At 38.1% G+C, this 27,727-nt stretch overlaps 2 protein-coding genes across 3 annotated transcripts in view; one reads left to right on the forward strand and one right to left on the reverse strand.

Moving 5' to 3' along the window:
- Positions 1-7,337: 7,337 nt before the first annotated feature.
- Positions 7,338-27,727, forward strand: part of LOC119235894 (uncharacterized) — a 71,817-nt gene continuing 51,427 nt past the window's right edge. Inside the window, exon 1 of one of the 2 annotated variants that reach the window (XM_054691852.1) lies at positions 7,338-7,479. The gene's annotated coding sequence lies outside the window, so the exon portion shown is untranslated. Of the gene's footprint in view, positions 7,480-16,835; positions 16,987-27,727 lie in introns of those variants that run through there. The other variant, XM_054691851.1, reaches the window with a different exon arrangement.
- PLPPR5 (phospholipid phosphatase related 5) overlaps positions 21,131-27,727 on the reverse strand; it is a 110,032-nt gene continuing 103,435 nt past the window's right edge. The window contains exon 7 of the mRNA XM_054691853.1: positions 21,131-21,747. Within this exon, the coding sequence (XP_054547828.1) occupies positions 21,715-21,747 (33 nt within the window). The 3' untranslated portion in view covers positions 21,131-21,714. The remainder of the gene's footprint in view (positions 21,748-27,727) is intronic.

The following is a 27,727-nucleotide window of genomic DNA, read 5'->3' on the forward strand; positions in this document are numbered from 1 at the left end:
TGCATATACTTTCATCTTGTTTGTTTTTGGGCAAAATCCCAATTCAGTTCAATGTAAATACCTGTTGGGTTTATGCTTGTACCTGTTCAGGTGAAAATGTCTGGAGAAAAGCAGCAACTATCATGACAGTTTCGCATAACTTTACTATAGTTTTTCAAATGGGGTTATTAATGCTGCTCAACAGTAATGCCATCTACAATAGCTCCTGCTGCATTCATTTCCTCTTTCTCCCATCTAACTATTTCATACCTCCTCTTTCCTCCGCAAACATCTTTTCTCCAATGCCTTCCTCGCCTTCCTGTTGAAGCAATCAGAAGAGCATTCCCCAAGTGCTTGGTGCATCTGTGCACTTTCTATTCCTCGCGTTACCATTGAGGAATTGCCTATGCTCTGAGGTAAGACCAACTTCCCCTTTGTGCTAGATCCCATTATCCTGTGCCCATTCAAAGATATAGCTTCAACCAATTCTATCATTTTATGTCTGAGTTCATAGTAACTGTACTCTAATAAAATTTTCCTCATTAGTACTCAAAAACATTCCATCTTACAATTACTTCCAACTTAAATATTACTCTCTTGATCCAATTTCTCCCACCCAGCCCTTCAGCTGCAACCCTATTGTGTTTTCTTCTCTTAGAACAACCCTTTTCAGAATAATTGTCTCTACATAGTTTTACTCCCTCTCCATTTTCTCTTGAATTCACGATAGCCAGGCTTTCACCCCCATCATTCCAACACAGCTCATCTTTTCCAGGTCTCCAGTTGACTTGCATGTTCAAAGGTCAAGTTCTCATCTTATTTGACCTATAAGAAGAAACCAGGGCCTCCCCTGGTGGCGCAGTGGTTGAGCACTGAGCTGCAAAGCTGCCCACAGCCTCTGCAGCGCCGGTTCAATCCCCGGCCGCCAGCGAAGTTCCCACATGGCACACAGACCTCTCCTGTCGTGCCCACTGCTCCCCTCAGCAGTGTATTTCAGCCAGTCTGCCTGTTCTGTTCCCTGCTCTGGCTCTGGTGAATTCTCTCACCCTCCCACACTTCTGACTGTACCCCGGCTCTTGTATAAATAAATAAATAAATCTTAAAAAAAAAAGAAGAAACTGAAGTTTGATCATCTTCCCTCCTAAATACACTGTCACCAAATTTCCAGTGTCTTAGTTTTCCAACTACCTCATTGGCCACGTTTCAGTTTCCTTTGATGATTCTTTCTCATCTCCTTGGTAACAATGTTGGGGTTTCTCAGAGTGATATCTTACGCTATTAGTATTTTCAGCATGTATGTTCATAGTATTTTATGTAAATCATATCTTTATATGTATCTTTCCAATAGAGCCCTCTATCACTTTTTTGTATTTGTCAAAGTCTTAATCCTGGTTAAATCTACACTTAACACATATACAATATATATTTAAGGAACATACTCTATGTGATCTCAATCTCTTAAATTTATTCTATTTTTATGGCCCTGCAGATAGTCTGGTTTGATGAATTTTTCAAGTACACTTGAAAGCAAAATATTTTCTAGAGTTGAACATTGTGCGTTATAAATGTCAAACAGGTTAAGATAGTTAGAAGTAGTCTATTCTTCTACATCCTACTAATTTTTTTTAACCAATTCATCTGTCAATTACTGAGAGAAATGTGTGAAAATCTCCAAGTGTTACTGCAGACTTACCTAGTGTTTTTCCTCCTTATCCCCCCATTTTTTCCAAGCACTGCTTAAATATATTTAGGGTCATTATATCCACCTAATAAATTGACACTTTTATTATTATGAATTCTCACTTTAAAAAAATATTTATTTATTTATGCATATAAGAACTGGGGTACAGGCCAAAGGTGTTGGGGGGTAAGAGGATTCACCAGAGACAGAGTGGGGAGCAGAACAGAAGGACTGACCGAAGTACTATGCTGAGGGAGTAGCGGGCAAGTCAGGATAGGTTTGCTGGCCGGGGATGGAATTTGTGCTGCAGTGGCTGCGGATAGCTTCAGGGGTTGTGTCTTAACCCTTTGCGTCACCAGGAAGACCCAATTCTCACTTTATCTCTGTTAGTACTCATTTGTGAACCATAAAGTGTATCTACTGAGTGAAATATCAATGTGGATACCTGGATTTATTAAATTTAGTGTTTGCACAGCATATAATTTCTTGTCCTTTTACTTTCAATGTAGCTGTGTTCTTATACTTAAAATAGCTCCCTATCAATATCATTTAGTTGAGTCTTTTTTTTTTTTTCCTTTGCAGTCTGGCAATCACCGTCTTTTAAACAGAGTGGTTTTTAATCTAATTAGGTGTATTGTAATTACTAATATGGCTGGACTTAAGCTTACCATCTTGCTCATTTTGTATGTGTCCCATCTGTTATTTGTTCTTTTCTAAGAAATTTTTTAAAAAATAATATTGATATTTAATCTTATATTTACCATTTTTAGTGTTACTCATTACCTTCTACTGGTCTAGACATTCTCTAGGAACGTTTCTCTTCCACCCGAGAACATCTTTACTATTTGTGAATTGTGGGTTTGCTGATGTGGAATTTCCTAAGGTAATACTTGCCTTTGAAATCCCTTTATTTTGCCTTCATTTTTGGATAGATATTTTTGCTGTTCTCAATAGCTAGGAAGAATGGAATTTCATAATTATCCCCAGCTTTAATTATGGGCTTGGGCTTTATATCCATTTATTTTTTCCAATGAATATTTATTTTGCTCCTAGAATAAGGAAGATTCAAATTTCTATTTTTCTTGGAACTTAAATTCTAGTGGGGAAGACAGGTAATAATAAACAAATCAATTACTTTGCATATTTATAAGAGCCATACAGCATAAAAGGATTCTTGGGCTGTGGCGTTTCTGCTGTAGAAAGGCTGGTCAGGGAAAGTATCTCTGAGAGGTGACATTTGAACTAAAACTGCATGAGATGGAATCAGCCTGGGGAACAGCTGTTGTTGTGGACACTGAAAGCAGCAAGTCTAAAGACAGAAAAGACCCTGATAGGTTCTCAAGACAGTGTAAAAGTCAATGAAGAGAATAGCAATGATGAGGCTTATTTCTCTCCCTTGTAAGTTAGTAGTGAACTTAGATTCCATCCTGTAAAACAGGAAAAATAATAGCTTTCTTGCTGGGTTGTGTAAAGATTAAATATAATAAAAGATTAAATATTTGCCTGTTGGGGTCAGTTCTGGAAGATTATGGAACTTCCGGAGAGAAAATACATTCTGTAGGAAGGAATAATAAAGAGACATGCTTTACCCAGCAACAAATGCCCCCTTCAGAGGGAGGAAAGGTTTCTGAGAATGGGTTGGGGGCGGGGGTTGGTATCACACAAAATTCAGTCCCTATCAATCCAGTCATGGAGTATGGGCAATTTTGTCTGTGTTGACAATACGAAAGAGGGAACCATAAGTAAAAAGTTTAAAATATGTTTACTTAAAGTATTGGGACACAAATGAAAATTATAGAGTTCACATGAGAAAGTATTAATCTTTCTGTCTGGAGAGTATTTTTGTTTTTACAGATAACACAGTAGCTGCAGTGCTTTGGCTTATGTGGCAAAGTACCTGGATTGAGCTGGCAATTCCTGGAGAAGTAATGAAGTCTAGTGAATAAGATCACAGTCCCTGGTGGCTGAGGCACCTTAAAAGAGGTTATAGTGGTACCTGGAAAATATGTGGGGTTCATAGGCGTGGTGGTACTTACTCAGCAAGTATGAGGAAGCTGGAGATTCCTAGTGGAGTCAGACCTACCCAAGGAGCAGAGTGGTACCCAGAAGATGCCATGGTACCTGGCAGGAGTACCAGGCAGGAGAGTATTATTGTCTTGATGCTGTGGCCAAACTATCTTGGAAAAAGAGGTGTGGAACCAGTTTTGAGTCAGATTCTATCTTGTCTCTAAGCTGCCATGTTGAGACATTTTGGTGCAAATTAAACAGTGTGACTCAGCCATTTGGTAACTATGAAAAAACGAGTTCCTTGCTGATTGTAACAGCAGAACTTCACAGTGCAGCTTTGTGTCTGACCTGTTTTGTCCATCAATCAGAGACAGACAAACGGACTTAAGAATTCAAAAATTGGACCTCCTTGGTGGCACAGGGGTTCAAGTCTCAGCGATATCAAGCTATCGCCAGTCACTGAGGCATGAGTTCAATCCCCGGCCAGGGAGGTGGCCCGCATATGGTGCAGCAGACCTTTCCTGTCTCGCCCGCAGCTCCCTTCAGCAGTGTATTTCAGTAGATCTGTCTATTCTGCTCCCCACTCAGTCTCTGGTGAATTCTCTCACCCCCCAACACCTCTGGCCTACACCTCAGATTTTGTATGCATAAATAAATCTTTTTTTTAAAGATTAATTTATTTATTTATACAAGCACTGGGTACAGTCAGAAGCGCAGGAGGGTGAGAGAATTCACCAGAGCCAGAGTGGGGAACAGAATAGGCAGACTGACATACACTGCTGAGGGTAATGGCGGGCACAGCAGGAGATCTGCGCGCCATGTGGGACCCTCACCGTTGGCTGGGGATAGAACCTGCGCTGCAGAGGCTGCCAGCAGCTTCGCAGCCCAGTGCTCAACGCTGCGCCACCAGGGGAGGCCCAGAAAAAATAAATCTTCAAAAAAAAAAAAGAGTCCAGAAGATTTACCACAAATGACCTAACCTCAGACCATTTCCCTGTCGGATTATTTAAATCACCCCTCATCCCTCGTTCTGGTGCAACACTACTTGGGACTGCCCCTTGAAATCATGATTCTTAAATAAATGCTTTGATTATATGACAGCCTGATTATTTTTATGGTGAACAGAGAAGGGGAGGGAGGAAGCCAGGGGTGTAGGGGAAGGAGAGGAGATATGGCAGACTGTGAAAGAGCAACTGACACCTTGAAGGGCATTCTGGAAATTTGTAGAGAAACTTGGGAGATGGATAGCAAGGGACTGGACATCTTAATGTGGGGGTGAAACAGGAAAATGTGTGCATGCCTCATGCTGTGCCAGATATAAATAAAGTTGAGGTCAATCTACAGCAACCAGTAAAATACAAGATGCCCAGTTAACTTTGAATTTCAGATAGTGAATGAATAATTCTTTAATATAAGCATGTCCCAAATATTGCATAGGGCATACCAAAAATATTGTTTGTCTGAAATTCAAGGCTGGGCATCTGTATTTTAATTTACCAAATTGTAAACATGTGCCTATAAAAACCCCATGTTTTTATGGTGTGGTCTAGTTTGAAAAATTGCCATTTCTTATGTAGCAAACTTCCCAGCAGACTTAAAATTTATTTTTAATTTTTAATTTACAAATTATTTACTTAAAACACAGTGCCACCTAGCTGAGACTTTGCTATTTAATGGTTTCATACCCATTTCATGTAAGGCTCAAGGAAGCAGTAACAATCTCTCCTGTGTTGCTATATGAAAATTTATAAGCTTCAGTTTATTTCATTGCCTCATTGGAAGAACCCAATGGGCATTTTCTCTAGAAACTTAGTTTCTAATCAGACAGTCTGCATTTCTTAAATCATAGCAAAGTACAGGCTGAGAACTTTTTTTTTTTAAAGATTTTATTTTTATTTATACAAGAGTTGGGATACAGATCAGAGGCATGGGAGGGTGAGAGGAATCACCAGAGACAGAGCGGGGAGCAGAAGAGGCAGACGGACAGAAAGCACTGCTGAGGGGAGCAGTGGGCAAGACTGGAGAGGTCTGCTGCGCCATGTGGGTATCTCCCTGGCCAGCCGAGAATCAACCCCATGCTGCAGAGGCTGCAGACAGCTCCATAGCACTGCGCTCAAGCCACTGCGCCACCGGGGTGGCCCTAGGCTGAGAACTTTTGAAGGAATAAAAAGATAAATTACCAAGCTTGGAGTTGGAAGAAGTTAGAAATTTTCTAAAAAGCATTTTGGCAGTGGAGGAACTATGGTGAGAAACTTTAGGTAGCCTGGATTGTGAAGAAACTAAAAGGGGGCATGCTGAAGGTGATTTGAAAATTTAGTCTTTTTCACAATTTTCTCAGAGTTCAGTCCTGGCTATGCTTCTAGATATCCTGACTTTGCTCTGGTTCTAGAATTAAATTTTCCTGAGAACCGACTTAATATCATTAGAGCAAATCACAACTTCTTGAAATTTCTTGGTCCTCGTGTGTGAAAGCTAGATCACTTGGTTTCTCACCGTGAACAGATTTGATTGTTCTTTCTGTATCCACTTTGAGTTGTCCAATCAAAACTGATTATGAGCTGCCTCTTGGCTCAGTGAGAATAATTCAGTGATGGATGAAAAATGTCTGCATAAAAAAATGGAGTGTGGCTGGGAGACAGTTGTAGTAATATGGACTGAGAGTGATGGATTAAACTGCTACCTTCAGGAGCGTTTCGACCTATATATTCAGGGCAAGAGCAACAAGAACCAGGCAAGTTCCCCCAAACCAATTCAAACACATGGGCTTGGCAGATCTTTAAGTAGGATTATTGCATCAAGAGTAGTAAATGGGACAGAGAGATGGTATCCCAAGCCTGGGAGGGATTGTGCTCAAATTTGATTCCCTTACACCTATGAGGGGAACCCTAGAGTCTGCATGAAGAGTAATTCTCTAGGGCGCACAGTAGGTTGATTAACTCATTTACTGTTTTTAGTGTAGGTGAGGGGAATCCTGCAAATAGAGCCTGTAAGAAAAACAAGTTAAAATCAGGCTATTTTTCCTATTTTTCACCTTCCAAAAAACAGACAGCCCATAACCTTGAAATGCGATGTTTTCCACCTTGCTGACACACAACAAACAACAGATGGGCCTTGCATTTGCAACAGCGTATCTGTTGTGTGGCTGTGGGCACTTAACCAGGGACCGGAAAGTAGAATTGCTGTTCTGCCTTTCAGTCTCTGCCAGTGTTTACGTCTAGTTTCAGCATTAAAGGCCTGCAAAATCCACCGAAGTCTCCAAAAATTCCCTTTTTGTCTGTGAGAACTGGCAACGAACCTGCCCAGCCTGGTTGCACAACACAGCCCTAGTTAGAATATGGTAGAAATGGAAGCCTCAAGGGATAGAGGTGCCAAATATGGCATATTTCCCAATAATTCTCCCTTCAGCGTTCATGTTCATGGCCGTCTTTGCTAACTCACCCTTAGTGGGATTCTTTCCCACTAAGCCAGGATGCAACTTCACAATCCGTCTTAACTGAGCAGCCCAGACAGCAATTACTAATATTGATTGGAAACTGATTTGACATTTGGGGCCTGAGACCAGATTCTGAGCTAACACAATTTCACACCAAGCTCAAAAGAGTGTAGCAAATTTGGTTTCCGGAACTAAAAAAGCAATAGATTGGGAAGAGTCGAAGTTCAAGAAATGGATACAAGAATCAGGGCACAGGAAATGCCCTGAGCTTTGGTCCTGAGCGCCCCGCCAGCTCCATTGACTGCGTCTCCTAGACCCGGAGAAATGGAGTCCTGAAAAAATCACCTAAAAATGAAGACGCCTGTGGTTCTTGGTTAAGGTAATTATCTCTCTAGTATTTTGAGTTCCTCAATGTTGTATTAGATAGTATTTTACTATGAAAAAGTCTCTCCCTTTCTATGAAACCTTTCTATGAGAACCTTTCTATGAGAACCTTTCTATGAGAAAAAGGTTCTCCCTTTCTATGAGAACCTTTGAAAATGTTTGAATAATTTGTAAATGAAGGTGCACTGTATTTGAATGGTTTTTAAAATCCTTGCCACATACATTGATTTTTTGAAATGCTGTTTTAATTCCAGGATGTTGTATATATTTGACTTTCATCACAGAACTTATGACTATCCTCTGCCTTTTACAGTTATCAGCAAAAACTCAAAGCAGGTATTGATTTATATGATGCAAACGCCAAGGATGGTTTTCTTACCCTCTTCACCCTTCCTCCACCGACTCCCTGCACACCTTTCTGAATTGTGTTTTAAAGTGCTGACTATATTGAGTTTGTACAAAGTGCTGCTTATACTTACAAGTAGACCTGGTTTCTTAAACAGTTATCACATCGATTGCTTCAAAAACAGGCTCACCTATTTTGTTTATTTTGTCAGGTTTTCTCTGCTTCTACCAAAGGTTTTTGCATAGTGGCTAAGAGCAAAGAATTGAACTTGGTTTGAGTTTCAGTTTTGTATCTTATTATTTCGCAGTTTTGTACCTTATTACTTATTTTACTCAAATTATTAAATGTGTCCCTTTCCATATGTGTAAAATGGGGGTAATAATAATGTGACTTATAAGGGATCATAAAAAGATTTTTTTTAAGATTGATTTATTTATGCATACAAGAGCTGGGGTACAGACCAGAGATGAGGGGGGATGAACATACTCAACAGAAAAGGCAGACTGACTGAAATACACTGCTGAGAGGAGCAGCAGGAGAGTCAGGAGAGGTCGCTGCGCCATGTGGGTTGCTCCCTGGCTGGCTGGGGATCAAACTCCTGCTGCAGAGGCTGCAGACTGCCCCATAGTCTATTACTTAACCCCTTGAGCCATCAGGGAGGCCCTCAGAGATTTTTGTTGTTATAGTCTTCTCCATCCCCTACTCAAAGGTCTGTAACCTTTTAAATTCCTGTATTTTGTTTCATTCCATTCCCTAGAATCAGTCCTGGTACAGACAAGAAAAATTTAAATAAATTCAAACTAGACTTTTAGGATTAGCCTAAAAGCCTCATTCATTGTCTCCCCACATCCCTTTTCCCTCTCTTTCCTCTCTTCTTTCTTTTCATCCTTTCAAAAAAACTGTATGAAGAGCCCATGTGAGCCAAGCTTGCTCACAGACATGGAAAACAGAAAGATTAAAATTACCTCCTCTTTGGATGGAAGCACTAAGCTCCAGTCCCCACTTAAGGAGTGAGGTAGTTAGGCCCTCCTCTCTGTTATGTTAATTAGTTAATTACACTTCTGCTTTGCTGTTTTGTCTATGTGTCCATTATCCCCAATTATTTATTCAGCCATTTATTTATATCAGCATCCATCATTAGCATTTATTTTATGCTTTGGATTATAATACGAGACCAATTTATTTTCTTGTTCAAATTATTCCTGTGTTGTCTGTGGGGAATGCTTTGGTCATTACCTTTGTTTCTTCAACATACCTCTCCCCCTTCATTTAGTGTGTGTGTATTATCATTTCCTTTCTTTATATCACTCCAAGTTGTCCCTGGTGCATCTTGTTTATTTCCTGCCCCAGTTCTAGAACCAGCTATTTTGTGGTTCCACTCACTGGAGAATGGTATTAAAACCAAGATATAGGCACTGAGTATGCCTGTCTACACTGCTTCTAGACATTCTCTTCATTCTCTTCGGAATATCCTAGGTAGGCTGAGGTTAATCTGAACAATGGCAATGAAGATGTGGAAGGGTTTGGTTATATGCCACTTGTTAGTAAGCAGTTGAGAAATTGGCAGTAACAAGCAAAAAAAAAAAAAATGGGGGGATGGGAAATGATAGCTTGAGCCAGATCATCACCGTGGATATGTTTGTAGCTGAAGGCAAGGATCCAGTGACAATGGGAGCAGTTTCAAGACGCAGAATGGGAGTAGACATTTACTGAGGAAACATCATTTTATCTGCAAAGTATCAGCAAGATGTCATTATTTTGTTATGGTTTTCATTAATATGCGCCAGTGAAACACCACAAATTAAAAATGTCCAAAATAATTACTCATAGGCCAGTTAGTAATTGTTGCTACCTTCCTTCATTTAGCAATAAACGTGAAGAGATTTTTCAAATGTGTGTTACAAGTGCTTATATGGTACATTTTAGTTTCTCAAAGCACTGTTAGATGTCTTCCTTTTGCTTTAAGATTCATCCCATGAGGTAGTATAAATGTTATTTCCCTCCGTCTTACAAAGAAGTAAAATGAGGGACAGAATTTCAGTGACTAACTCAAGGTCATCATTTTACCAATAAAATTAAAACTGAAAGTTGGTTTTCTTTGCTGTCAAGCTTGTATTTTTCTCACTCCAGCCCAGGGTATCTCAATCTGGGTACTAAGGACATTTGGGGACAGAAAATTCTTTGTGGTGGGTGCTGTCTGGCACACTGTAGGCAGGATTTTTAGCAGCATTTCTGGTCTCTACCCACAGGATGTCAGTAACAAAATCTCCCCATGTTTGACAATGTCTATAGACATTGCCAATGACCTGTAATGGGGGCGGGGGGAAATTGACTCCCTGTTTTAGAAGTACTTGCCTTAGTCTGTCATCTCTTTTCAGGCAATGAAGATAGATTCACACACACACCCCAAAACTTGAACAAATGAGGTATCAGATATCTTAACATTTAATCCACATCTCAGTGTAATGTATTAGAAATAAGATATGACTAATTATGTCATTCATTAAAATTTTGTTTGAGATATAGGACATCATTGCAGTAATAATTTGTTTAGAAATCATGCAAATGTTAAATTTAGAATTATAAGTTAGGATAGGATAAAATTTGGGTAGATCAGAGTACCTAGATATTAGGATTTCAGTGAAGATCAAATTCTATGGATGGGTAGGCATTTTCTCTTAACTCTTAATTATATTTTGTGTCCATTACATAAACAATATGATAGAATTGCTTGTTAACCATTTTGTAAAGGTAATGGAAGGACTGAAATAGGTTTTTAAATTACTTCAGATTTGCTAGTTCTAGATTTCACTTTTCATGTTCTCTTTTAATCTTATGCATTTACATGCATGATTTTTACATCACACTTATTATAGGGTATAATTTACACCCTTTTAAATTTAAAATTATATCATAAACATTTTTCCTGTTGCTACATAGTGTGCATAATTGCCATTTTAATGATATAATATTCAGTGTAGCTGACAAGATGTAATTCATTTAACCATTCCCCTCTTGCTCTATACTCAAGTTGCTCTGATATCACAATAACACTGTAACAATCATCTTTGTGATTATTAAATTATATCACTTTTGGGGACAGATTCATAGGAGTGAATTTACTGAGTCAGAGTTATGAGCATTTTAGAGGTTCATGAAATATAGTGCCAAATTGCTTTCCAAAAGGATTTACACTGCTAGCAGAAATAATGTTTGTATCGTTATATTACATTCTTGCCAGAATTGGGCAACTTAATCTCTTTTCTATGTTATATAAATTAATAGTTACAAAATTCACTTCAAGTCTTTAGTTGATGTTAATGATCTAGGGTATTCATGAGAAAGGAACATTTCTTTGGTGTATATACTTCCTAACACCATACTATAACATTTTACTGATTGCCTAAAATATCTACCCAGCCTCTACCTTATCACTTCAGTGTGCCTCGATACCTTTGCCCTGCTTTATTTTTCTTAATAACACTTTGTAAATATATGACATTGTATTATACAATTACATTTTTATTAGGTCCTATAAAATGAAAACTTGCTATAAATAAGGGTTTGTGTTATTTGTTTGTTTATTGATAATAATGTTTTTGGCTAAAAATACTCTGGGAGGGGCCTTCCCTGGTGGCACAGGTGGTTGGGCGCAGCACTGTGAAGCTGTCCGCAGCCTCTGCAGCGTGGGCTCGATCCTGGCTGGCCAGCAAGAATCCCATATGGCGAAGCAGACCTCTCCTGTCTCACCCGCTGCTCCACTCAGCAGTGTATTTCTTCAGTTTGCCTGTTCTGTTCGCAGCTCTGTCTCTGGTGAATCCTCTCACCCTCCCACGCATCTGGCCTGTACCCCGGTTCTTGTATAAAAATAAATAAATCTTTAAAAAAATACTCTGGGGCACTCACCTAGATCCAGGTAGATTTCCCATATTCACTTTCCCTTTTTAAGACAATATTAGGACAGGACTAGCTCTGGGGGTTCTTATTATGATTGCAAGATATCCTTCAGCAATAACCATAGGAGACTTCATGAAAAATAGAGGTTTGTTATTTATGAGATCTGGATGCTATGCACCACACCTGGGCCACAAAAAGGTTGCTGGTAAGTATAGAGAGAGCGTGGGCCCGGGATCCTGCTTTTATTGAGACTGAGATGCAGTGTTCTAGGGCTTCAGGGGCTTGCTTATTATTGGAGAAGAATGTTTATAACAGCTGGAGTTTAAAGTTGGGTATGGGGGGGATGGGGCAAAAAAGGAAAAAAGGAAAGACACGAGTCAAAATTAACCAGGATCTGTAAACCGAATGAGCCTCACTGTAGGATGTGACCTGGGAATTATTGGTCTTGGGATGATCACCAGCTTCAATTTGCCCTCCTTGAAGTGGATGTCTTTTTTGATATGGATGTGTTGGCATCCAACTGGAGTCAGGAAATTGCATTACAAAAAAGAAAAGTCAACTATGGGAGTTGAAGATATACTACTACTATCTGGGTTGGTACTGGTGGGTAGTAAGGTTTGGATAAACGATGGATGAATATATGAAGGATTTAGTTTGCTTATTGTAATTTGTGATGATACCATTCTAATAGATGGTTATTGGGATTGCTAACATGTATTTGGTACTTTTTCCTTTTTTTGTACCGCCCTACCTCTACTGCATTTGAATGTGGTTGATGGTGGTCTGTTTGCTTTGGCCAGTGATAGGTGATGTGTCTTTTTGGACAGACTAAGACCCATGCAGACTCACCACTGGTATCTTTTCCTACTGTCCAAATACCTGTTCCAAATAGCCTCTCCCCTGCCAGCCTGGTCTCAATTTAGGATGACTATGAAAGAGATTAAATAGATCAGAGCCTCCAAGTGATCCTTGTTTGACATGTGTGAACCAGAAACAAACAATAAATACTTTATGCTGAGATTTAAAGGTTGACTGTTATTACAGTAAAATTCTAGTTTGATTTGACTGAGAGTGTTTAGTAGGTTTAAATAATAAACTAAATCACAGAGCCAGCAGTGGAGAAACCAAGAATCAAATCTGGTTCTGTCTGTACCTTTTCCACTATTCCAGAGTAAAACAGGCAGTATAATTAGGTGAATGAGCTGTTAAGATTGAGGTGGCATAAACAGGGGGAAAAATTGTTTCACAAGTCTAGGAATGACAAATCTGAAATCAAGGCATCAGTGGGATTGGCTCCCTCAGAAGGCTGAGGGAGAATTTGTTCCGTACCTCTCAACCTGGCTCTTGTTGGTTTGCTGGCAAATTTTCTAGCTCTCTGGCATGTAGAAGCATCTTCTTGATCTCTGCTTTATTTTCACATGACAGTTCTTGAGTGTGTTTGTACAAATTTTCCATTTCTATAAGGACACCAGTCACATCGGATAAAGGCCCTCTCTCTACTCCATTATGACTTCATAGCTCATTACATCTGTGACTACTCTGTAGATTCACATCCTGAGATACTTGGGGTTAAAACTTCAACATATTCATTTTAAGGGGATACACTTTACCCATGATAATAGAAACAAGTGCTTTTTTGGCCTAATACCTAAAGTGAAATAAATATACATGTTTAAGCTATATAAAATACCATCAGTTGATAGCAGGGTACAGTGTATAATGATTTTATGATTTTTCTCTAGATTAATTTAGACATAAGTGGATTTAGCTTACCATTCTTCCTATTATCCTTACCATGTTCCTGGAAATCTGTTGACTTAGAAAGAGTCAGCAATAAGGAAAAGACTGGAAGTTGAAAGATAGCAGTGTTATCTCTTAAAAAGATAGTAGTGTTATCTCTTAAATAGTGTTAGAGCCTCAGATGATGGTGGCTCAGCCTCAGATGATGGTGGCCCATATGGATATACCTATCCATATGTCTTTAGAGTTTCAAGATTAAGATAAAGTATTTAGAATAAACATAAAGGCATTTGAAATTGTACATATATGATCCCAGATGCTGTCATCTTGTCTTATGTATTGTCCATTAAAAAATAATTCTGGGCCTCCCCGGTGGCGCAGCGGTTGAGCGCTGGGTTGCGAACCTGCCTGCAGCCTCTGCGGTGCCGGTTCGATCCCCGGCTGCTCCCCGGTCACCGGAGGAGGGTCCCACATGGCATGCAGACCTCTCCTGCCGCCCGCTGCTCCCCTCAGCAGTGTACTTCGGTCCTTCTGCCTGCTCTGCTCCCTGCTCTGGCTCTGGTGAATTCTCTCACCCTCCCGTGCTTCTGACTGTACCCAGTGCATGTATAAACAAAACAAACAAATAAATAAATAAAAACATGCCTCTATAAAAAAAAAAAAAAAAATTCTGAATCATTTGTCTTATTTGAGAAAATAAACAAATTAATATCCCTTAACAAAAGGTACTGAATCACAAATAAACTAAACCAGCTTAGAGTAAGAGAGCTTGAAATTTTCATAGCCTTGAAATTTCACTTTTAATAGCTGCAATTTAGGATCTCAAAGGTTTAAATTTTATTTATAATAGAACTATATTAACATTGAACCATACGCTAAAATCATTCTTTAAGAGAGCACACCTAATTATTTGACATCTACTTGCACTCTTGCAATTATGCCCTAGCATCCAGAAATCTGTTTATTTTTTTCTTTTAATAGTGAGAAAATAAATATCCTGTTTTCAACATATACTTATCCATAAGAAATAACCATGGTTCCATTTTTGACTATCAGATGACTTTAATTTTAATTACTAAATTTGGACCATCAGAAATAAGTAGAACAGCAAATAAGTCAGAATAAATGCAGTGAAAACACCTATCACAAAGTCCTTAATTTTTATTATTTATTTATTTATTTTTGTGGGACCCTTGCCGGTGGCCGGGGATCGAACTGGTGCGAACAGGCTCAACCGCTGCGCCACCAGGGGAGGCCCTTCCTTAACTTTTATTTTATAAGAAGAATCCACTTCAGACTAATTGACTTAACTGTACATGTGATAATAGCACCATAGTTAGGTGTTCTGTTAATATCCTTTAGTTTTTCTGTAGACCATAACTGTAAGAGATAAAATTTTAAGGCAGTGGGCAGTTGTTATGAAGTAAGTGTGCCACCCCAACATATAAGTGGAAGCCCTAGCCCCAAGTGTGACTGCATTTGGAGATAGGCCCTTTGGGGAGGTAATTTAGTTAAGTGGGGTCTTAAAAACAGGGCCCTAACCCATAGAACTAGTGTCTTTGTGAGAAGAGGAAATACCAGAACTCTCTACTAGCATGTGTACAAAGGAAAGGTCCCTTGGAGAAAGCAAAAAGGTGGCTTCCTGCACCCCAGGAGAGAGCTTTCAACACACACTAATCCTGCTGCTACTCTGATCTTGGATTTCAGGCAACAGAAGTGTGAGCAAATAAATTACTGTTATCTAAGCCACACAGTTTGTGGTATTCTGTTAGAGCAGCCTGAGTTCACAAATATAATAGCGCACTGGAGCAGGTGAGTGTTGCTAAGAGAGATTTCAAGACAAGAAATAATGAAAATTAACAGTAGAGGGCAGAGAAAACCATAAGAAAGTAAACAGGAACAAAATCAAACAATCATAGCTTCTGAAATTCTTTAGATCAAGAGAGCAAACTCCCCTAAATAGCCCAAGAGCTTTACTTTGTTAGAGCACCGAAAAATGATTACTGTTCACAACGTTAAATTATGTATCTACATACACTAAGACTGAATGTGAATGATATAATTTAGAAAATTACTTAATGTATAAATTCAAGTTATTTGGAATCACTTTTCTCAATTTCCCCACTATTTCTTTCAATGAATAGTCTGGATAATTGCAGTGGTACTCCATAGTTTTTAATCTTTATTTTTTTTTTAAATTGAAGAAATTTAATATTACCATAATGCCATTATATAATATATAGAGGATATTCAAATTTTAATAGTTTTCTCAATAATGCCCTTTCTAGCATTTTGTCCCTAATCTGTTTGATTCAAAATCACCATTGCATTTTTTGTAATATTTTTTATTGAGGTAACATTGGTTTATAACACTGTATATGATTTAGGCGTATAGATTCATACCCCTCTAGATGTTTGTCACCACACCGTTCACAACCAGAGCACCCAGAGTCCTCCACCGTAACCAGTGGGCTGCCTCCAGGAAGTGGCTCCTGATAAAAATACATTTCAAGCCACTGATAAGATTATTTCTTAATTTGGCCATACAAAAGTAATTGATCAAATAATTACTATAGAGAGAGATCTATTAATAAGCAATTATGAGACTACAGACTACAAAAATCTTATTCTGGGTATTAATACAAAGTTAAATAGCATTTCTTTTAAAAGTTTATATATACATATATGTATGTTTACATGTGATATATACACGCATACTATAATATATATGAGGGATTAAATATACATATGTTTGTGTCTCTCTGTGTTTGCATATAAGTATTAGCATCTCTCTGTATACATATGTAGATGTATCTGTATAAACATATATGTACATGTACATACATGCATATATAATCTTCACTTTTTGCAGCAGAGATCATAAAAATAATCATGCAAATTGAGTTTGTGCAATAAAGAGAAAGAATATAGTTTCCAAACCAAGCACCCAAAGTTACCCTTCCCCTTGTGGGTAAATGCTCTGCCAAACAACGTTGGCCCATGCAGGGCAACTGAGGCCCAAAGCTTGCCACGCCCCTACAACAGTTCCGTCTGGTGGGGACCCATAGGAAAAGGGTCAGGTAAGTCTGGGAGGAAAAGAACAAAGTCAAGATCAAGATAAAGGCTGTGATTGTCAGCTTTCCCACAGGTCTCTCACCCACATCTCTGTCTCTTTCAAGTGTCTCCTTCCATGTTCCCCAAGTCTCTGGTACAAGTCCAAGCAAGTACAGTTTCTTCTTCACATGTCTCTCTGCTCCAGGTGCCTCCTCCAATTCTACTTCTTGATCTCCATCTCTCTCTGCATCTTCTTAGTGCTTTCTTCTAGCTTCCAGTTGCTAGTCAGCTCCACCCTCCCTTGGATGGGGCGGGGAACCTGAAACCTCCCCTTTCTATGGCTATCAGACTATTATATCAAGTGACCCCCAGATAAAGAAGTATATCCAGCCAAGATTAACCTGATTATCCATCAGGGATGAACCCAGCTCGGATTAGAAAAAGGCTTTGTTGATCCATAGACTGGTGAGTGTGGTCAGCTAATACTGGGGGGAGGCCGGAGGTGTGGTGGTGAAAGAATTCACCAGCGACGGCGAACAGAAAAGGTAGATTTATTGAAATATACTGCTAAAAAGTGAAGCAGGGTGCAAGAAGGGAGAAGTCAGCATGTGAATTAGGATTTGGGGCTCTCTTTTGTAACCTGTTTTGATTGGCTTTTCAAGACTGGGAGAGTCTAAGCTGGGTGATGTTTGTCCTTTTTCTGCATTTCCTTGAAATTCTCCATAGTCCCCTATTGGTCAAGAGGGCCAGGTTTCCATGGCAACTTCAGTAGTCTCTCTCTCTCTCTCTCTCTCTCTCTCCCCCCCCCCATCTACTTTGTGTCTTCTAGCATTGTTTAGATGAGCAAAGTCCAAACTTAAGTTTTAATTTTATTAAGTGATACCTAGAGAGTGAGGGATAGTAAGTGCCTGTTACCACAGCATTTTAGGGCTTCTTAAAATCATAATCACCAAATTGCAAAGAGCTGTTTATGGAGGCAATGTATTTTAAAAATTACCCTTAATTGTGTATGTGATTTAGAAAACTGTCTTTGGCTTAGTCCTTCACTAGTTAACTCCAAGTAAGTTCTCCCACCTTAACTTTAAACCTTCAACCGTGGGGGCTGAACAGTATAATTTAAAGCAGCAAGGACCATGTCTGTTGTTAATTTAGTCACTGAATTGCAAAATAGCAAATATAAAATGAATGAAGAATGGTTTCCTTGAGCAGAAACAATACCTTTAGGGAAACCTAATTAAAACTTAAGAGTGTCTCAATATTTTATAAAGGATTTCTTTTTTTAATGTCAATATAAACATACTTTTTTTTCCTGTTGGAGTGAAAAAAATTACCTCCTTTTCTAAAAGTGATTGTATTTCAGTGAAAAATGAAAATAGAAAAATCTTTGTAAGTGCAATAATAGTTAGGTAAATAGACTAGAGAATGACGCCTGTCAAAGAATACACAATGGAATACCACTCAGTGACCACAAAAGATAAATTCCTTCCACTTGAAGCATTTGAAGTAACATGGATGGCGCTGGATGGGATTATTCTCAGTGAAATAAATCAGGAGGAGAAAGACAAATACCAGGTGATGTCATTTATGTGTGGGCTATAGAGAAACTATGGGTCAGGTAAAGTCAAACTTAAAAAGTGTTCTTCCCTTACCCATCCCCCAAAAAGAATGAGAAGTCTCAGAAGTCAACTATCTGAAAGGTAGAGATGGCTCAGTATCCTCTCATCTGTATTTACTTATCTGGAGGTCCTAGGGAGCCAGGTCGCAGATTTGAAACTATCAGTATGAATTTACAATTAAGATTCTATAAGCCACCCATGACCAAAAAATTTGGGGGTAAGGAGAGTGTATTTATTTTATTAAACTTTGACCATGTCCCCCTGAGGCTTATCAGGCTAAGAACCAGCTATCCTCTAAAGTAGAAGGAACAGGAACGAGGAATTTGAATGCTCTTTTGAGAAAAGACTCTTTCACTTGAAATCTGGAATAAATTTCCTTAATTGATATTTTTAAAGACTCATAATTCACAAAATTTATTAGAAAGCCCAGACCTGGAAACTGTGAGAAGATTGATGTTTGCGAGGTGTAAATAAAACCATTTGGTGTATGTCCAACTATTTAAAGCAAGCCATCAAAGTTTAATAAATAGTGCCCTAGAGGCAGGAATATGAGCATTTACATCTATTCTTTAGCACCTTCCTCATAAATAAGAGGCAGGTTATGTAGATGTATATCTGTTTTGTGTCCCTGAGAGTTTCCAGGAGGTTGTGATTTACAAATAATGGGGTTGATAAGATCCCGGATGGCCCCAGGGATGTAGAGGTTAACTTTGCTGCCCAAAGAACTGGTTAGCTCTGAACCTTTGTGATTCCCCCCCCCACCTTTTCCAGTCACTCTTATTTCCATCACATTAATAAGCATTTTTTTATTCTCTACACTTGAGAAATGATTCATACATTCATGAGGAAAAAACCAAACTTAATTTTTAAATTTAATTTTAAAATTTTATTTGAAAAATACAATACACAGCAGAGAATTTCTTCCTCCCCTACTGCACTTTCACAAAGGAAACTGTATGGTAAATGTAAGTGAGCTATTTGGCTAGGATAGATCCTGAGGAAAGAGAGGCCCAGTTAGGAGTGGGATAGACAAAAGTTTGTCAAAGAAGGTTCTCCTCTCTTTTAACATAAAAGAGCCTTTTAAATAATCTTAGGAATCAGATAAAACATGTGCAGAATTTCTGCCATGCAAACAGAGACTACTGAAATTTTCAGGCTGACCAATTTATACTGACCTGGGCCCCAAGTAAGTAGAATAAAAAGATGCCTTTATCAGAAAGATATATGTTTGCCTGCTTTTGCTAGACTATGTATATACATATTTACACAAGTTAATATTTTCTTAAGCCTGGTTTTCATTATTCTTGGTAACAGCTTCGTGGTTAAGGACTCCTGGCTGACTTTTGCCTTAGGCATCTGTCCTTAATGGCAGGATCAGTCATTACACAGTCTTAGGCCCATGACATTTAAATAGTAGAGATGGCCTTACTTTGATCCTGGATTAAACTTGGGTTTTTAGGAACAACAGCTTCTGCATTTAGACCAGGGTTAGACAGGTGTGTAGATAAGACATTTACATACGTATATATACCTAAGACTTCCAGTGGAAAAACAATTCTAATTGGCTCCTTGGAGGCCACTGCTAAAACTTAACAGAACTGGCTAGCTTTGGAAGTCATATCTTCTAAAACAATGTGATCATCTCTTACTTACACACCCAATAAAAGAATTCTTTACCGTTCCTGCCCTAAAAAGTCTTTCAAGAGGGTCAAGACATTCCAAGTTTGTACGTTTGAAATTTCCGACAGAATTTAATTTTTATAGAAGCGTGTTTTGTTTTGTTTTTTGCTTTGACCCTATTGGAAGTCCTTTACCTCCTGCAGTGATGGAATTGAGCAAGTTATATCTAGGGAATAATGGGCAAGTCTTTGGTTATATTTAGTTGCAGATTTGAAAGTTAAATAAAAAGTTGAAAGTTAATTTTCTTTAGTACTGACAAGGTAGGAAGATTCATTTTAGTCAAGTAACTACTGCTCATATAAGTCAGATACTCAGGATAGCTTTAAAGATTGTAAAGATACTGTTGAGTACATTGAATGCTTTTCTCATGTTCTAGTTCATTTCCTTATATTATCAGGATTTTCATTCTTAATTCCATGGGGTCACTGTAAAGGTTGGCCCTCACGCCGCTGAGAGAGGTAGGGGTTAGTGCAGGTGGGGGAGGGTGGCAAGACACATCTGATTTAGGTTTTGATTTCATAATAGATCTCACCTGTACAATCCTGACATTACTCTTTCAAAACATGTTACTATATAATTCTATATTTGAAAAGTGTTCATTAAAAAAAAATATTTACAATACACTTTTGCTTTCTAAGCTCTATTTTGCTATTTCCTCATTTTTGAAAACATAGGAGATGCCCACAATGCTACTGACCTCTGAAAGGCCTCAGTGTGTCCAAAATGATTTTAAAAAGGAATACTATTTTGGTATTAGAAAATCTGAATTTTAGTTTTCACTGTTTCTTATAACTGTGGAACCAAGCGTGTTATTTACCCTGTTTTGTCTTAATTTTCTTCATCTGTAAAACTAAAGTCATATTCCTAACATTTACCTGGGCATATTGTAAGGATCAGATGAATTATGTAGGAAAAATATAAAGTACTTTACATATGCAAAGTAAAATATATCAACCATATTTGTTGATGTAATTTCTGTAAATTATGTATCAGGGTGGGGTTCTTTCCACTTTATGTGAAATTGTGACTGGTAAATAGCCTAAGAATGGGGCCTCTGACCACTCTTGAGGACAATATTATCAATGAAAAATTACTCAATAAATAGATACCACTGCTGGACTTAGTCACTTACCTATCCTAAGCACTGCCTGCATTCAAAACTGTAAGTCAATAATTAAACCACAATTGTCAGGAACAGAAGTTCAAATAAATAATATTTAATTATGATACATTACTTATTACAGTAAAAATTGGCATATTCCCCTTCAAAAGCAGAAGCACCAGTCTTAGAATATATAGTATGAATGGTATTTAAGTGAAATATAGCTTAATATTATGTGCAAACAGTATTTTAGTATAGAACATACTTTCTAAAAGTAAAGTAATTTCACACACTGAAATCTGTTAGAATGGGAATGATGTCATGCTGAATAATAAAATAAAAACCCCCATGACTTTCCAAGTCCACTTCAAATGAAATATGGTTTACTGCTAAACAGATATAAGAAAAATTAAAAAGCTTAACTAGCCCAAAATGGAGGGATTCCTCTACAAATAGGACTTGTGTTTTTCACATCATTGCAGTGATTCTGTGAGAAACAAAAGTGAACATTTGATTTAAGAATTTGTCCAGCCTGTCAACATGTTTTTATTGAACACCTACTTTGTGCGAGTCTTTGCTGTAGGTGCTGGGGAGTCAGAGAAGAAAAAGACACAGTCCTGCCCTTGAGGAGCTCACAGTCTAGTGGGGGAAACAGATAGATTAACACTGATTTGAAAAATTATAAAATTATTAGACAACTTTATAAAGTCTTGTAATCAAATAAACTTTGGGTGTTATGGATGGATGGTGAAGAGGGATGATGTCCAGTGCAGTGCAAAGCCGTCTGCCTCAATATCATGTGACTTCTGCGAAGGCAGTGATGTGGTTCTGTAAAAGGAAAAGGAGTGACAGAGTCAGTGTCTTGGGGGGAATTGGCTTTTAAGACACTTAGAGCTTTTCTGAATAACCACGAGCCTAGTTTAAAACTGCCCAATATATGTTCACATTGCAGAAAGATACAGCATTATTAAACTAAGTTCAGTGTATTATTACCTAAACTTAGCTGCTAATTATATATTTTATTCAATATTCCTAATTAACCAAATAGATTAAAATGTTATACCTACTTTATTTAAAATTAAGAGGAAATTTGCAAAGATAAAAATGGCAATACCAGACACGTTAATATTCTGTTCAGTGTTAATGGAATTTTAATGCTGCGCTGGAGTTTCAGATTAATTACTCCCTGTGAGACAGATGGCATAGAATGAGGTGGCAAAATGCTCAGACTAAAACAGCATTTGCTAACTGACAAAGATCTACTTAAACACTTCATTTTTGATGCATGAATCCAAGCACCAGGCTGCAATTTCTATTGTTTACCTCAACCAGAAAATTCTTCACACTCTTTATTTTTTTTTAAGCAACAGGATTGTGTACCAAGAAACCCTGCATAATTGCTAATATTTAAATGGATTCAGACAAGCAACAGGCCCTGTCATGGCTGCTGAAATAGTGCACTGGAAAATTGATAAGGCATAATTAATCACACCACATATAGGGATATGTCAAGATCTAAAGACGTAACAGCCCACCATTAAGAGCAGGATTATAAAGGGATCTTACGAGCACATTATCACTTTTGACTGTTTTTCATTGTGGTTTTTGTGTTCTCTTTTTAAGTCAAAGACATCATAAATAGAATTTCATATAATGATTGCCACCCTATTTCTTCCATGTATATGTAACTTTCAAGCTAATGGGTTTGCACTAGTTAAAATATACTTAAGATGTGTGTGAAGAAAAAATTTCACTGAAATTAAGCATATTAAACCACAACTAGAAGGATAACACTAGTGATTAAAGTATTATTTCTAGGTTTGACCCACTTAAACCTAGAGAAAAAAAAATATGAGTAGTGGATGAGCAATGAGCAGTGTATGTTGACTTTTTACTACTCACAAGACCTTAGCAACTAATTTCCTATTAAAAAATGCATGATGAGATTTTGGAGATTCAGCAGCTCCTCTCTAAGCTTTCCCTACAAAAGCACAAGGATAACTTTAGAACAAAACCATTTATCAGAGTTATTTAATGGACTACGATTGCATAAAAACTGTGAAAATCATGCATCACAGTTTTATTTCCAGTGACCCTGTGGGGACTTAAAAATCTATGAATTGAGATAATACAATCTGATACACAGGCTCTTGCTACAAAATTGACAGGAGTGCCAACCCACTAAACAGGACCTAGCACATTGTAATTGCTGGAAAAATGGTAAAATATAAATTGAAGATTAGGGGCTTCCCTGGTGGCACAGGGGTTAAGAGTGCTATCAAGGTATCACCAGCATCTCTTCTGACACACCCGCTGCTCCTCTCAACAGTGTATTTCAGTAGATCTGCCTGTTTTGCTCCCCACTCTCTCTGTTGAGTCCTCTCACCCCAGCAACTCTGGTCTACACCCCGGTTCTTGTAAGCATAAATAAATAAATTTTTTTTAATGAATAAATCTTAAAAAATATAAATTGAAGATTAATCAATCAGTGCTAACTGGTGGGTACGGAAAGGATGAAGAAGTGACAGTTGAAAGGAAGGGAGATGAGAAAAATGCAAGGTGTTGCAAAGGTCCCTGGCCTAGATAGCAGTGTTTTCTTGCTGTAGATAATGAAGTGTCCAAAGGGCTCATTCAATCTGCTGAAGTTGATCCCAGGTGGAGGGGACAGCCATGACCTTGGAAGCTAGGCCTGAAATATTAGCAGATCTTAATAGAGCAAAAAGTGATCAGAACCAGATCATGGATGATCGTTGCAGGGAGGATTGAAGTAAAGAAGAAACCAAGTGACAAGTAAAATCTGGAGAGAGTGATAAAGAATCTGCCACAGATGCAGGGAGATTATATAAATGGTCCTCTAACCCTGGACATACTGAGGAGGAAAGTGGATGTTAATCATAGGGACAGTATACTTAAGTCAGGACTCTCCCAAATAGTGATATTAGATTACCTTTGACAAGGCATTGAATGTGTAACTCTGTGCCATTGAAATCTAAGAAATACAGGATTCATTCTTGCAATTTAAAAACCACATCATGGTGCAGCAGACCTCTCCTGACTTGCCCGCTGCTCCCCTCAGCAGTGTACTTCAGTCAATCTGCCTGTTCTGTTCCCCACTCTGTCTCTGGTGAATCCTCTCACCCCCTGCATCTCTGGCCTGTACCCCAGCTCTTGTATACATAAATAATAAAAAAATAAAAAATAAAAAATAAAAATAAAAACCACATCATGGTGGCAATAAGATCTTCCTTTCGCCGTCCGTAAATCCTAAACGATATTACCCTTTTCCTTATGCTGTCATTGCCAAGTAAAACTACACAGGTAACAGTTATTTCTATTTTAAAAAAATATTTTAGCATAGAAGAACTAGGGTGCAGGTCAGAGGTGTGTGAGGAAGGGGTGTGAAAGGATTCACCAGAGACAGAATGGGGAGCAGAACAGAGCAGAACAGGTATGTACTGAAATACACTGTTGAGAAGAGCAGCCGGTGAGAGAGGAGAGGTCTGCTGCGCCATGTGGGTTACCTTCCTGGCCAAGGATCAAAGTCAGGCCCTAGCAGTGATAGTGCTGCTAGGCCACCAGGGAGGCTCAGTAACGGTTTATTTCTAGACTGATGACATTTTCAGCTCCCAGGGTTCTGTGGAAACACCATCCGCCCCCCCCCCCCCACCGTTAGCACATGTTCAGTTACACAGCAAGCTTAAGTTTTAACCTCTGAGATGATTTTTTTCCTATTGACCTCCTCCTGAGGGTCTATCATTTAAAGGTGCTTGTTAGCAGCGAGAGAAACAGATGAAAACATAACTGTGAAGTGACTGGGCATTGGGAAGAGGAAATACAAGGGGAATTTAATAATAGGTCTAAGTACATAAGAGGAGTACTCTGCAGCACAGGGCCATCTGTTTATTAACTTCGATGTCTAAGAGCCAATGAACCCACACCACAGATTGAAGGAGATGGATTATTTATCTCAGTAGGCTTTAAAAAACAGGGTTAATTCTCTTTTGGCACAGAGGAGGTTTTCCCGAAGGAATCTAGAAAAAGGACAAGTCAATTACTTAAGATCCTTATCATTTATGTTCCTATCATTCTATGTCATAAAAATTACATTAGCAAAGACCGTACATGCATACTTTGAAATGTACAGATGGCAAATTCCTATGCAGAAAGTGATGTTATTGCATACTTCCCCATCAGCATTTTTCTTAGTAGCACCAAAAACCAAAATTGCATTTAATGTTTTCAGATCATCTGCCTGAGGAGTGAACTCTCTGGCGGCAAATGAGGCAACGAGGGATTTCTATTTTCAATCTGGCTAAATTCTTAATATGCAACATTAAAGCTGATTAGATGATAGTGCAAACACACACTAGGCAAACCAAAAACTCATGCACAAACGTTTGACTGAGAATCCCAAAAGGAAAGGGGTCATATAATTTTTAGTGCAATTACTGACACCTTCCGTAATATGTTGCAGAAATAAATTCTAGCCTTTTACCCAGGCAGGGGAAGAACAAGCAGTATTTCAGGAATGGTGAGGTCAGGAAATCTTTATTACTCATACATGAGATCTCAGACCTGGGTAGTCCCATAAGGTCTGAGCCGAGGTCTAGAGTTTCTTGTATACATAACCACTTTACACTGATAAAGTTGGTTAGTTAGCATACAAATTCTTGACACAAGAAAAGGGGAGGAAACAGATCTTGGAGGGTGGCTTTGGAGATCAGTCAGCCTAGCAGGCTGCCAGACCTTGTTTAGATATGCTTATTAAGGAAGCAAACTTGTTATTTACTTTACATTTCCAGGTCTATGACTCTGTAACAGGGAAAGATTTCCTTTTCTTGGCAGTTCCCTTTCAAATACACCAACTGAGGCTTATAGAGATGACATCTTGAGACCAAAGAGTTGAAGACCACACTGTTACATTCATTAGAAAGCATTCCTTATCACAGCAAATCAGCAAGCAAAATACTGAGTCTGTTCCTTGAGTGCAGAGTTCCCATCAGAATAAGCCCATGCATCTAAAAGCAGTTTTGGATTCACAAATTTGATAAATTCTGATATCTATAGTATATTTTTTTAATGTTTTAAGTCCTCCACTTTATTCTTTCTTTTATACGTCCATTTATAGAAATTATACCCTATAATTTAAAAAAAATCATTTATTTATTACATAAAAATTTGGCAAAGACAAAATCTCCTACTTGTGATTTCCCATTGTAAAAAATGGGTAAATGCAAAAAAGAGCCCAGCAGGCAGGAAAACACACTAACATGTCATTATTATTCAGGGCTACTTGACTTTGAGAAATATTAAATCACAATTAATGAGTAAAAAGATCGGTGAAAAATTCAATATATATATATATGAAAAATGAATAACCACCACAGTGATCTGGTGCCCAGATTCCTTTAGGTTTTAATGGAGATCTACACAGAAGGACAGATTTTTCTATATTGGCCTTAGCTTTGCAATCGAACTCCAGCACCAGTGCGCTCAAGCGCACATACGTTTATTGCCTTAATTGAAGGTGTTCACGGTGGCTTATTCCCAATATCCAGCTGAAGAGCCTTGCAAGACAGTCTTTAAAGGACTTTTCCTGTGAATTTTCTTCTTGATCATTCTCAATAGGTTCGATTCGGGACACCTACAAAATGTGTATTATACATTATTTAAGTTTTTATTTAAATGCTGACTTATTACTTGGACGTAGTACTGCTTTATTTAAAACTGTATGTTGCCATAATGTTAGATCAAATGCTGAGGTTAAATAGTGTTTCAGTTTCTTTCAAGATGATTATAAACAGTCTTTGTGTTTTTGTTAGGGGGGAAAGAATGTGAGGACCCACAGCCAGGCAACCCGTTGTATATTGGGGCTGCTCGGTAACATTTTCATGTGAGTTTATTAGTGTGTTTTTTTTTTCTTGACAACAGAAAAGGCAGATTTATTGAAATACACTGCTAAGAGAAGCAGGGGCAAGATAGAAGAGGTCTGTTGCACCAGCAGTCAGTTTTTAACCTAAATATAAAAGGAAATAAGTGAATATAATATTTTCAGTTCAGTGATTTGTCTTTAGCACTCTTAGTAAGGAAGCTGCATGGTAAGTAGATGTGTTACAGTGAGGAAGCGTGTTGTCAACCGGTTGAGATGGGCTCCGTGAGAGAGGGAATTTTTTAAGCAATTTATCTTTTCAAAATCCCAGCTTTCTCATCTGTGAAAAGGAAATAACATTACCTATTTAAGTAGATGTTTATGAAGATTAAATATGATTAAATGCACAAAGGTCCTTGTCTCTATTCAAACATACCTGTACAATTTAGAAAAGTTACAGAAACAAAAGAAAAAAAGAAAAAAATTCAGAATTTAAAAATAATTGTTTGAAATGTCACAATTATAGAAAACTTTAAAACCCAAATGTTTCTTATAAGATTGGTGCAAGCTCATTTGGTGGCAGAAACGAATCTTAAATTGCTATGAGGTGATTTATATTGTGTTGTGTTATAGAAGTATCCATCTTTGATTGCAAAGTGCAAAAATGCAAGGTCTTGCTTCTGTGACAGAATACACAGTATCTTTCCCCTAAAACACAAACTATAGTTTTAATCCTGGGGGAAAAAAAAAAACCCAAACATTTAGCATTAAGAATTTAGGATTAGGCAGCACAGTCCTATGACAAAGTCACTAATTCTGTAAGATGCAGTCTATATTTTATCAGGGGTAGATAGATGTCAACACCAAATATTGACCCCCTTTATTTTATTTGCTTGCTTGCTTCATTGTGTCCTTTGAAGGGGCAAAATGGGCAAAAAA

Source organism: Talpa occidentalis, unplaced genomic scaffold (assembly GCF_014898055.3).
Source record: "Talpa occidentalis isolate TD23 unplaced genomic scaffold, MPIMG_talOcc4v2.1 talOcc4.9, whole genome shotgun sequence".
Taxonomy (NCBI): Eukaryota; Metazoa; Chordata; class Mammalia; order Eulipotyphla; family Talpidae; genus Talpa; species Talpa occidentalis.